Source organism: Hyaloscypha bicolor, assembly GCF_002865645.1.
Source record: "Hyaloscypha bicolor E unplaced genomic scaffold K444scaffold_51, whole genome shotgun sequence".
In the NCBI taxonomy this organism is placed as follows: domain Eukaryota; kingdom Fungi; phylum Ascomycota; class Leotiomycetes; order Helotiales; family Hyaloscyphaceae; genus Hyaloscypha; species Hyaloscypha bicolor.
In genome coordinates this window covers 19166-32959 of record NW_020194553.1, presented here as the reverse complement: position 1 = coordinate 32959, position 13794 = coordinate 19166, and the positions used below count along the sequence as shown (strand labels likewise).

General features: G+C 32.9%; 2 protein-coding genes across 2 annotated transcripts; both read left to right on the top strand.

Moving 5' to 3' along the window:
• Positions 1–760: 760 nt before the first annotated feature.
• Positions 761–1890, top strand: K444DRAFT_522924 (GroES-like protein; the record flags this gene model as incomplete). Its single annotated transcript, XM_024874241.1, has 3 exons — positions 761–1017; positions 1075–1634; positions 1688–1890. 3 exons carry the CDS (start codon positions 761–763, stop codon positions 1888–1890), a joined length of 1020 nt encoding a protein of 339 aa, XP_024740334.1.
• A 979-nt stretch (positions 1891–2869) lies between these two features.
• On the top strand, positions 2870–4062 carry K444DRAFT_522921 (aromatic compound dioxygenase; the record flags this gene model as incomplete). Its single annotated transcript, XM_024874240.1, has 2 exons — positions 2870–3526; positions 3589–4062. 2 exons carry the CDS (start codon positions 2870–2872, stop codon positions 4060–4062), a joined length of 1131 nt encoding a protein of 376 aa, XP_024740333.1.
• Between the last annotated feature and the right edge of the window lie 9732 nt (positions 4063–13794).

Below are 13794 nucleotides of genomic sequence, written 5' to 3'. Positions count from 1 at the left end.
TGACGATGCCGGAGTGGAATTAGAAGCATGGAGAAGAGTGAGGGAGAGGAAGGGTCAGCGAAGGGTCCAGAGCACTGTATAAAAGGCTCAATAAATGGCCAAGAAAACTTCATGAAGCATTTCCCATTACCACCGTTGGAGCTCCGGATAAGAAGAGCTCGGTTTCTGTTCGCTTTCGTGTGGCCCTTTTAGAGTTTAATTAATTTGAAGCTCTTCTTCCCGGTGATAGCCTCATCATCGGAAGTGGGATATAGCGAAAGAGATCCGGCTTTTTCTGCTGCCAGGTGTGTAGTTGCTGTCAAATTCCTCTTTGCTGCCATCCGATCAGGGGATTTCATGACACTTAAAAACTTTGGAAGGTATACCGGGATCAGTGGAGAGCAATAGGAAAGGAGATTCTTGATGCAAAGTTCATCAATGAATTTGCGGGCAATGACATCGGTATTTCCCAAGAAATCCTTTCAAATTTTACTTGGATGGTTTAGAGAACTCACTCATCGCTAAAAATATAGGGGCTTACAGGCTGAACCTTGATTAGCGAGGCACTAAAAAAAGGGGGGGGGATGACAAATCAATAGCCTATCGCGACTCCAGCCTATCTCCTATTCGCATTGATCTCGTCAGATCTGTCAGAATAACGACTGCAAATAGATTACAAATCTTTTCCTTTTCCTCCTATATAACCTTTCCGTCACCCCGGCCAGAACTCACTCCTGATAAACCGTTCCATTCTTGCCAAACGATATAAATTACTGTGAACATGAGTAACCAAGCGGCTTGGATCAAATCTGAAAAGACAAAACTCGAAGTTGGCTCTGCTCCTGAAACGAAAGCTGGAATTGGCGAAGTAGTCATTAAAAATGCATTTGTAGCGATCAATCCAGTCGACTGGAAGATTCAAGACTACAGTCCTCCTTTCCAAAAGTATCCTGACATTCTGGGGAGAGATATCGCTGGGGAAATCGTGGAAGTAGGACCAGATGTTACTCGACTCCACGTTGGTCAACGCGTGATAGCGTGAGTCATTATTCCTATTGAGCACAGTCGAACGGACGATTTAATGAATTGCATTAGACATGCACTTGGCCGCTTAACTGGCAACCCCGCACATGGAGGGTTTCAACTTTATACCATAGCGAAAGAGATAACGGTGGCTCCCATTCCCGATCCAATGCCCTATGAGCAAGCTGTGGTCCTCCCCTTGGCAATTTCAACTGCAGCGGCAGGTCTTTATCAGAAAGGCTTCTTGGCACTGCCATACCCAACCATCAATCCCAAATCAAGTGGGAAAACAATTCTCATTTGGGGAGGTAGCTCTTCGGTTGGAAGTACTGCTACTCAATTAGCCGTCGGATCTGGATTAGAAGTGATTTCAACTGCATCGAAGAAGAATTTGGACTATGTAAAGGGATTGGGTGCGAAGCATGTGTTTGATCACGCTTCGGCAACAGTGGTTGAGGATATACTTGCGGGACTCAAGGGAACTGACTTCGTTGGTGCATATGATGCCATATCAAGTCCAGAGACTTTGAAGGCATCTGGAGAGATCGTTCATCAATTAGGTGGAGGAACAATTGCGACTGTACTGTCTACACCTGCTGGAGGCCTCCCGAGTAACGTGACGGCAGTCGGGGGTGAGAACACTTTCCTCTTTGAGGCCTTGGGCATCCTAATGACAAATTCATAGTCTTGGCAGTATCGATCGCCTCCGAGCAACCAGATGTTGGTGATGCTGTTTGGCGGAAATATGTTCCTGAAGCATTGAAAAATGGCGAGCTGCTTCCAAAGCCGGAACCACTCGTGATCAAAGGGGGCTTGCATCACATACAAGAGGGGCTTGATACTCTCAGAACGGGTGTATCTGCGGCCAAGGTGGTGGTGGAGTTGTAATATCGGCCACCCCAGTCATAGCCATGACGAGGCTTCATCTCAGACGGAAGAAAAAGATGAGGAAACATCTAGACGGAAGTATTATCCCTTAACTCACAAACTTTTCCCACCACTGTCAACGCAGATTCTCCGTTAATTCTCCATTTTGCACTCTGCTTTCTGACTCAAAGCTCAGAGCTGAGATGCCTGCCAAGTCTGCCAAGAGATTGCAACGCGGCCTACTTCCATGACGATTTTGTAGCCCTAGAACATTTTTTTCTTCCCTCCTACACCAATGGGCAGAATTAGTCTTCCTGTCCCTTGTGTTGCTAAATGTTCTTCTTCCTACGTATTTTGCTCGCCTCCAATCTCAGTCCCATCGTCCAAAGTAATCCACTGAATAATATATCAGATCTACATTTTCGCCACTCTTCTGAACTCCCCTCCCAAATCAACCTATCGTATTGTGCTGATTACGACAACCCTGGAGTCGTGAATGCGGGGCGGCGCCCTAATTGCGGGTGTGTACGCGTGGTCAAGCGAGCGGTGCAGACCCTATACTGTAGCGAGAAGCAGATTTTAATTGGTGATTATCCTCATGAAATATGAAACAATACGCGGTATGTGCCGTTTTTTCTAATTTGGGGGGAGCTGAAGGTTCTCGGGGGTGTCTAGGACTAGGGCAAAGACCAAATGATCTATAGGATCAGCTACATTACAGGACGCAAAGAACTCAACACGTGCAAGCGATGCGCCGCCTGCTGACGAGGCTCAACATCGTTGCTGAGTCCAGCCGGGTCATTGAAATAGATTTCTATGAGTTTGGAAAGCATAACTTCTCCGTCGACTTTCTTTTCTTCCCCTTCCTCACCCACCACTCATCTATCACTTTCACTTCTATCTTCTTGCTTCCTCGGCGGTCATACTTCCTTTCCATCTCATATCTAACTTTCGTTTAAGTAACAACCCAACATCGACTACACCAACGGAAGAAGCAACAATGCAATTCGGAACTGTATCAAAACTTGCTGCAATCATCTTTGCCGTTCTAGCTGCCGCACATCCAGACGAGCACCATGAACACAACGAGGCAGCCGAGCTCAAAGTCCGGGACTTCAAGCAGAACTCTCGCCGAGGTCTTGCCTCCTGCGCTGACAAGCTTTCAAAGAGAGGGCTCAGCTCTCAAGCCGCAGCTCGCCGCGCTGCGACTTTTGAGAAACATAGGCGTGGGAAGAAACTCGCTCGGGATACTGCCACCGTTGCCAATACCTCTCACTTGTCAACCGAAAGTTACAATCCAGCCACCTTAGATAGCACTATCTTCGCCAGCAACGGAACCTGTTATCTTAATCCCGAGGGAGAAACTGGCCCTTATTGGGTAAAGGGAGAGTATATTCGTTACGACCTTCAGGACGGCCAGCCTGGTGTTCCTATCATTGTCGAGGGCCAATTCCTTGATGTTGAAACTTGCGAGCCTATTGAGGGCCTCTGGTGGGATATCTGGAACTGCAATTCTACTGGCGTCTACTCTGGTCTTGTTGCTACTGGCAATGGCAACACGGATGATGCCTCGAACTTCAATGCTACCTTCCTTCGAGGCATTCAGCCTTCTGACTCCGAAGGTGTTGTCACTTTCAAGAGTGTCTTCCCAGGTCACGTAAGTCTCTTTACACCCTCACTGCACTTTAACCAGTGCTAACACGAGATTTTGTTCTCAAGTATTCTGGACGCACTACTCACCACCACATGGTCGCACACCTAAACGCCACCCTCCTCCCTAACAACACTCTCTCGGGCGGTACCGTCGCACACGTCGGGCAAGTCTTCTGGGACCAAGATATCATCGACGCGGTTGAAGCCACCTACCCCTACAATACCAACACCATCACGCTCACCACCAATGCTGAAGACCGCGTCTTCGCCGACGAAACGGCTGACACTGAAACCGTCCCGGTCTTTGAATATGTGTATCTTGGTGATAGTCTTGAAGATGGGATCTTTGGTTGGATCACCATTGCGGTTAATGTTTCGGCTACGTATGATCCGAATTACAGTTTTGTGTATACAGAGAGTGGTGGCGTGGCTGAAAGTGGTGGGGATGTGAGTGTTGATGGGGGAACGGGGACAGGTGCTGGAAATGGCACTACTCTTTCCGGTGCAGTTCCTTCTGCAGCAGCACCATCTGGGTTATGACTAGCTAAGACACCGTTTGGTGAAGGGTGCGGACGTTTGCAAGTGGTTGCGGTGTACTTGCTGGGGTTGGTTATGTTGTTCAGTTTGTTGTAAATCCAGATCACGGCACGCTTATTTTCTCTGCCTAAGCTTGCCTTTACCTTCACAGGTGAGCTATTATTGATTCATAGAGATGAAAGAACTTGTTATCATTTAAAATACATTTATATTGCTGAGCTATCGAGAGCGTTTGCAATTCTGCGATCGATGGTTTCTCGAACACAAGAAGACGTCAAGAAATTGAATCATTCACAAAAGTTGAAGGTAAAAACAACAACAAAAAAACAAAAAAAAGGAAGGAATCAAGTGCCTTTAAATATGCGATTGCATTTAGTCATAATGTGTCTCATTGATAGATGCGGCCACATGGTTGAAGTGTTTGGGCTGAAGTACATCTACTAGCGAACTTTCATATTCCACTGAATAGAACTCGGCTTTAATCTCAGATCAAAAATTCTCGATCCCGCCAAAGAAACTAGGCGAAAATATGTCACCAGAGCGTTAGGAAACCAAAAAAGGTTGAGGCTGCATTTCCTGCTCTCAATTGAGTTCTTGGTTGCCGATTTGGGCCATGCAGTCACCCAATATAGCCCCCAATCTCACTGCAGGTTGCATTAGCCCTACTGAGGCCCACAGCTAGCTAGCGGACAAATCCGAGAAGCGAAAAGTGATTTTCTGATTTTCTGATTTTCGCACTGGCGCCCCGCACCCCCCCCCCCCCCCCTCCTCCCCAAGGCAGAATTCCTAATTAGGGGTATAGCACCCACACGTGACTTTCGGCTTGGATAACGCAATAATAGTAAGGCTGCTTGCTTGTCTAATTAACGAAGTGAGAGCCCATACTACCGCATAAAATCGTGCCAAAATTAGGCCGGGTAGTATAATATAAAATTAAGTATTTATTATAAATTACTATAGTCAGGTAACTACAGGCTATAAGCCTTTCTAGGATAATACTATTAATAGGGTCTAATAACTTCCTTAATATTCCCGAGATTAGAAATAAGAAAATTAAATTATTAAAATAACTAAGAAGCCGGCTAATTACTTTTTTTTGGTAATTAATTAATAAAATTATATAGGGATAATATTACTCGAGTTTTTTTAGTACTTATATTACTAGAAAATATGTTATAATAGTAAAGCATATCCTGAACTTAACTTCTATTAAAATAACTTGGTAGATTTTATTAAAATAATACTATAACTTTTAATAAATCTATTACTATATTATAAAGCTATTACTAAATAGGCTTATATAAATATTAATTAAGAAGAAATTACAAATAAATTAAAAGATTTATATGAAATCTTAGTTAATTTATATATAGTTTAATAGTAATTATAAAAATAGAATATCCAAATATATACTTAAATAATAGATATGCCTTTCCTTTATATATAAATTATAATCCTATATTATCTAGGAGATATAAATAAGGAAATACTTGAGGATCTTGAGAATTATAGTTATATAGCTTTAATTACTAGAGTTATTTATATATATAAGAAGCTTGGTCTTATTTACTATATAATTATAATAGATAGGCAAGCGGTAGACAAGTAACTATTTATAATACTATAGAGTAAGCTAAATAATAGGCGGGTTATAGGTTATAAATAATAGTATTTATATATATACTTCCGTTAATAAGATTTACTAGTAACCTAGTTAGTCTTTTTATACTTTATTATTTTGCCCTAGCTTAAAAGATTAGGGCCTTATTTACTAATATATTTTATTATTTATAGGGAGAGCTTATATATAATATTATAACTCCTGAATCCCGAGGTAATTATATTATAAATATAATAGATATAATTTAAGAAAAGAGAATATATTATACCTAAGCCGGACTGGATTTAGTTAATTAATAAATATAATAAGCTATTATTATTTGGGATTAAGATATATACTTATATTAATACTTATTTATATAATATTATCTGGATATATATTAAAATCTCTAATTAGATTACCTATTTAGTTATATAGTAGTATCTTTAGATTTATATTTAAATAGGCTATTACCCTTATTTCTTTAGGGCTAATTAAGGCTCTGAACTTTCTCTTATTACTAAAGTATACTTTATATTCTTATAGATAGCTAATTTATTAGTTATATATATAGAGAACTACTTTATTTCTAGGAAAAGTACCGAGAATTAGTAAGTTAAATTCTAATAGCAGGAGCTTTAGAAGAGCTAGCTATACTAGTAGTATATAAGTAATTCCGTTTCCCTATATCTGCCTCTTATTCTTTTTATTATTAGGAGGAAGTATTAGGTACTAATAATTATATTACTTTTTATTAAGGCTATTAGGTCTAGTATTATAGTACTAAATTATATAACTAATTCTAATTAGTATATATAGAACTACTTTTAGGAACTAGCCTATATTAGGAATTATAATTACTAATATTTATAGAACCGGATTACTTTACTAGTACTTTATATATAGCAGATTCAAAACGAGATATATAGGTTTATAGACTTATAGAATATTTATAGGATTAGAAAAAACAGATCTAGGCCTAATATAGTAGCCGGCAAGCTATTTAGACTATATATAAGGCCCTTAGGCGAGATATAATACTAGGGTTACCTTATAGATATAGAGCTTTATAATATAATTCTTAATAATTACTTAGTTTAGGATAAATAATATAACCTTATATAGCTCTATATAAATAGTTTACTTATATATTAATATAGATATTAATAAGTTTCTACTGAGAGAAATACTAGAATAGTATTATTAGAAGCTTATATCTTATAATATAAATATAGCTAATATTTATATAGGAGATACTAATAGAAATAGCAACTAATTATATATTTAAGCTTATTACTAGCTCCGATATATAGTCCGGACACATATAGCCTCAGAGTAGCTATTAATATTAGGAGAGTCCGAAAAGCTAACTAGTAAATATAATACTATTATTATATAAAATAGGATCTTTAAGTAAGTTATCCTAATAAATATAAAGTATATAAATAATATATAGGCCAGAAGAATACTTATATAATTCCTAATAGTTTAGAACTTTACCTAGAAATGGCTCTTTATTAGTAATATTTCTAATAATATAGGGTAATTAAATAAGCCGGTTATAAAGTAATTAGGTATATTAAGATAGGTATTATTTATTATTAAATATATTATTTTCGAAACCTCTTTCTTACTTTTAAGAATAGTACTAATAGAATTATTAAGTTTATTTACTATATAAATATTTTATATTCTCAAATTCTTATTTCTTAAAATAATACTACTATTTCTTAAAACCTGCCCTAATATTATATATCCTATAGCCAAATACTAGTATAATAATATCTAATATTATAAGTTCTATTAATCTACTAATAATAAATATAATATAGAGGCCGCTGCTTTATTTGCCTAGAATAGTAATACTAGTAAACTTAAATCTTATAGCTCTGGAATTCTGTTTATATCTGCCTCTCTTTTTATATCTGGGATATTTCAGATTTCTAGCTTTTTTTAGTATTCTTATTTTATATCTTTTTTTCTAGGAATATTTACTATATTTATTTCTCTAGTTACTATTACTATATAGCTACTAGGTACTAGTTCTGCTTTATTCCAGGCTTCTCCTATTCTAATAGCCCTATAATTATTTCTTTCTATATTCTCTTTTATTATAAGCCATATTACTTAATCTAACTACTTTTTTAGTAGTACTTATATTACTATATAAGCTTAATAGGCTGTAAATACAAGAGTTACTTAGGCCGCTATCTAGGCTATAGCTTCTTATATTAGTAATAGGCTACCTGGAGCCCTTTAAGGTCTTATAAATTAAAATATAGCTAGATCTAGTCTTATGGAATTATAAATTATAGTTTTATAGCTAGTTCTCTATAAGTAGGTATTTAATAATATAAAGAATTAGAGAGCTAAGTAAAGAACTATCTAACTTTCTAAAGAAGTTAATAGTAAGTTTTCTTTTATTTCTTTTACTAGATTCTCTATATAAATTCTAATAAATATTTTTTAATAAGTAACTTTTAATTTAAAATAAATAATCGAGTTTTTTTTACTTTTTCTAATATAGTTTCTTAGTAGCTACTCTCTTATTTCTTTCTTTATATTAGCGGACCTATTTACTATTATTAATTTATTAATAATATAAATAAACTAGTATTTTATACTAGTTCTAATAGTAAAAGAGCCTAGGAACTTATAGTCTTACTAGGTTCTATTTAAACTGTTTTTAACTTTTCCTACTATAGTATATATCTGGACCCTAAAAGTATCTAGATAATTTTCCTTATTTTATACTAGAATAAGACTTTATATAAAGATATCTGTTTTGAAATTACTTATAAAGAGCTAGAAAATACTTAGAAAGAGACTTTATATAAAGATCTCTATTTTAAAGTTACTTATAAAGAGCTAGAAAATACTTAGAAGGTATAATAATTTAAGGAGATTAAATAATAGATTAAGGAGGCCTAGAGAGCCTAGGAAAGTATTATTTACTAGTATAGGTATAAGACTTTAAAAATAAAGAGAGATCTAATAAACTAGTAGGTAAATAAAGATATATATATAATTCTTTCCTTTAATTCTGGCTCTTATTCTTTATTTCTTCTATAGATTCTTTTTTGTTTTTAGATTTAATTAACTTATATATACTAGAATTCTTTTCTATTTACTAATCTCTAGAAGCCGTAAGATAATATGGAAAGTATTACTAAAAGTACTACTAAAGCTAATCCTAATAGTAATAATAATAATAATAATAATAGTAAGCTATTAGATCCTCTTTTAATTTTATAATTTTTTTTTCTAGTAGAGGGAACTATAATTAATCTTATAGACTATATAAGTATTACTCTATAATAATAGATATATTAGAGATATAAATATACTATTTCTCTTTCTTATTAGATATAGAGAATTAATGAGTATAATATCTTTAGCTTTATAGGTAAAACCTAAAGTATCTGGGCTACTACTAGTACTTTACCTATTACCCCGAACGGAAGTCTAACTATTATTATTAAACTCTTTAGGCTAATTAATCTTATTTCTCCTGAGTAAACCCATTATATAAGATCTAATAAATTATATATAAATATTTGCCGAGGTTAAGGTAATTAAGAAAAAATAGGCCTAATATCTAATATACTTTTTCCTATATCTTATAATTAGCTTAATATTATTTTGGGTCTTATTTTCTTATAAATATATATATATTTAGAATTTATAATTAATACTTTAAAGTAATACTCTTTAATTAGTTCTTATATAATTTAAAAGTCAGGTTACTAAATTTAATACTTTTATAATACTTAAATTTATCTAAGTTTATAAAGTCTTATAATTATTAGGGCTTTTATAATTCTTTATTTTTTGAGTTTAATACCCAAATAGTATTATATATTTTGCCTTTAGTATAGAGGAGGCTCCTAAAAGTTTAGAGTTATAAAGGGATTTTTATATTAAGGATATATTAAGGATATATTATATTATAATAATAAAATTACAGGCATTTATATATAGATATATAATATATTAGACTAGCTATACTAAAAACCATATTATATTTATATATAAAGTTACTAATTACTTTATATTAATACTAGACTTATATAGTTATATAATTCTATATAATTAGCTAGCTATAAAAAAGCCCTAAAGCCCGAAACTTATAAAGAGTCTTAAGGGCTTTAGGGCTTCCAAACTATTACTAGTACCCGGTACTTTTTAGGAAAAGAGTATAATATATTTTATAATAGATAACCTATTATAAACTATTTAATCTTTAAGTTAAGTAGGAAATCTAAGGGCCGGGCTTATAATTCAAGTCTTATTAAGATTATTAAAGTCTTTGCTAGCTAGTACTATAGATTTAATAAAAATATTACAGGAATCCTATAGGTTTTATTCTAATCTATCTAGAAAGCATATATAGTATATCTTCTTATTTATTCTAATATTTATATATAATTCCTGAGAGCCGAATTATTACCTAAGAAAGAAGTAAAAAGGCTAGACTAATATCTTTAAAAACTAAGGCCTTAATAAGTCTGTCTAGAAAAGCTTACTAATTCTTCTAAAGATAACCTAAGAAAAGTTTGAGTTTATTATATATTATAACTTATATAACTAGGGACAGGAACTACTTTAATAAACTAGAAAGAGTTTCTTATATAGCTTACTTATATAACCAGGGACAGGGACTTGAGTTTATTATATGAAATTACTTATATATAGAAACTCTTATTATAAACTCTTTATTTGGATTAATTAGTTAAACCTATTTTTAATACTAAGTTTTTATTAAGGTAACTTCCTATTTCTAGAGACTTTAGATAAAGTAGCTAATAAGTTTCTTAGCTATTAGCCAAGATTTATTAGCTAGAAAATCTATAAGTAATAGATAAGATTATAAAGCAGAACTCCCCTAATTATAATACTAAGATATTTTATTATAATATAAAGTAATTAGATATAGAAGTCCTATTAAATATAATATATCTCAAATTATAAGTTTATAAAATAGGTATAAGGAGTCTTAGTATTTAACTAGTATTATAGTCTAGCCTAAAGGCACTTGCTATTTTTTATACCTAATTTAATAGAAATAAGAAGTATTTATACTTTAATTCAAGGAATAATTAGGACTTTTATATAGACTTAGGGTAGTAGTTTACTTTATAGAAAGAGAATAGACTAGAAATACTTATACTATATTAATTTTTGGAAAGAATTATAGTAAATATTATAACTTCTGGAATATTCTCGAGAAAGCTTTCCCGAACTAAAATAGGCTAGTTTATAATCCCGAAAGATCTATAGGAATCTTATATACCTGAAAATATAAATACTTAAGATAAATACTATTTGAGTCCTAATTTATAATAAAAGAAAAGTAAAGTATATAAAATAAAATATATAAAGCAAAAGTAAAACAAAATACTCGGGTATTTAATAAATAGAAAACCTAACTATAGGTTATAAGAACTAGTACTAACTAGGCATATATATAGTAATATTAAAAGAGAGGTAAGGTAAGGGAAACTAAAAAGTAAATTAGTATATATTTCATAAAAGCAAATAAAGAGATATCTAAATAGCCTAAAGGTAAGAAGTATATATTAAAGAAGTTAAGATTAGAGAAAGAAAAGCTATTTCCTATAAGAATAAGTTAGTATATATTCCAAGATAAAGAATAGGGGTACTTAGTAGCGGCCCAAAGGCTTTTATAAGTATTAAAAAAGGAGAGGAGATATTAAAGTTCGGAGGGATCTAAATAGGAGTTAGCCTCTTTTTTGGAAGTTTAAAAGAGGGTATTCCTAAAGGGCCCAAAGGCATAAGAGGTATTAGAAAAAGGGAAGAGGTATTAAAGTTTAGAGGAATCTAAATAGGAGTTAGCCTCTTTTTTGGAAGTTCGAGAGAGGGTATTCCCAAAGGGCCCAAAGGCATAAGAGGTATCGGAAAAGGGGAGAAGGAGATATTAGAGAAGGGGAGAAGGGATCTAAAATTTAGCTTTCTAAGAAGCAAGTGGGTTAAAGACTTATGGTATGGGAGTTCTGGATAAAAGTGACCCAGAAGTAGTAGTCAGGTGCCAGCTTTTGGTATTATTAGTAGAAGTATTAAAGGAGGAGGGGTTCAGAGGAGGGGTTTGGAGGGGTTTGGAGAAGGAGAGGAAGGTTATAAGGTAGTCAGATGCTAGCTCTTGATATTAATGAAAGAAGTATTAAAGGAAGAGGGGTTCAGAAGAGGGGTTCGGAAGAGGGGTGAGGAGGAGGGGTGAGGAGGAGGGGTGAGGAGGAGTAAAGAGGAGGAGGGGTTCGGAAGAGGGGTTTGGAAGAGGAGTGAGGAGGAGGAGTAAGAAGGAGTAAGGAGGAGAAGAGAAAGGTTATAAGGTAGTTAGATACTAGCTCTTAGTATTAATAGAGGTATTAATAAAGGTATTAATAAAGGTATTAATAAAGGTATTAATAAAGGTATTAATAAAGGTATTAATAGAGAAGGTATTAGTAGAGAGCAGAAGCTCTTAGTATTAATAGTAAAATCGAAAAAATATAGAAAAAGAATAAAGGTTTTAGAATAAAGATAAAATAGAATTATAGTTTTATAGAAAATAAAGTTACTAGTATAAGGTAATTATATTATTATATAATTCCATATTTACTTTTACTATTTATTAAGAATATATATCTCTTAGAAAAAAGTATTATTTAGAATTCTTGAGCCTCTCTAATTTAATAATTATATATTCGAAAAATAAGAAATAAATATAATTATATATACTAGAATAAGGGAATTCTTCTTATCTAAAAATTATAATTATAGTATTACTAAATATAAAAATATAGAAGTTTATATAATAAGCTATATATAGAGATTTAAGGAGATTTAAATTACTTTAAATTATTTATAATTAGTAAAGTAAATTAGCTAATTATACGGGTCAAATATAGTTTAATTATTATTAGTATATTTTAGCTTTTGCGAGTTAGTAAAAGAAAGAATATTTATATCTTTATTTTTATAACTATAATACCTAAAATTATAATTTTTTTAATATTTAAATATACTTAACCTAGGGCTATTAAGTACTAATATTTCTATTTTTAGGTATTATTTATTATAAATTTATTTAGATTTAAATAATTATATTAAATATATATTTTTATATCCTAAAAGTAAATAATAAAGATATAGCTATACTAGCTTTAATCTTAGCCTTAACCTTAACCTTAATTTCCTTCCAAAAATAACTTTAATTCTAATATATAATACTATTATTAAAGATCTCTTTTATTAAAGATATATTAAATATGGCTTTAGGTAGTAGCTCTAGTAAAGGTAAAAGTAGTAGAAAAGATAATAAAGCTATAAATAAGTAAAAAGATAATATTTATAATATATTCTTTAATAATCCAGACTTAGTCTATAATATTCTCTCTTATTAATACGTTTAATTAATAAATTCCTTTACTTCTTGACCTCCTTCTTATATATAACCTCCTTCTTTTCCTTTATAATAATACTTTAATCTCCTTATATTACCTAATAATACTACTAAAATAGTAAAGCAAATTAATAATAAGGCTAAAGTTAGAGAAATAAAGCTATACTAGGGCAGGAAGCTAAAGGAATTAGAGAAAGGCAAGGCAAATCTGGAGGCAAGCTTAGTATATATTTATAGAACCGAATTCTCTTAAGCTTATACTACTTATAGTAATAAGAAGAGACCGAGGGGCCCTTTTAAATACTATATAGTTATAGAAGGCGAATTTAATAGTACTTATATAAATTATAGATATAATAATAATAGTAAAATCTGTACTTTTCATTAACTTAATACTAATCCTACCAAGTCTGGAAAGCCTCGCTCCGTATCTGCAAAACCCTTTATACTAAAGCCTCGACCGCCTATAAGATATAGAAAGCGAGTATAAAGACAGATACAAGGTCAGAAGGCAATGGGGAAGGAGGTTATAGCAGAGGAGGGTAAGGATACTAGAGGAGAAGGGAATAAAGGAGATATAGATAATTCGAGTAATATAGGCAGTACGGAGGATATAGAGAGTGAGGGAGATGGAGATGTGCCTCGTAATCCATGGGATTTGCCTTACGGACCACGCAAGCTAAGGGGGGGTTAGGAGTAGTCGAGAATAAGGCGTGTATGCTGTACTTTTTTT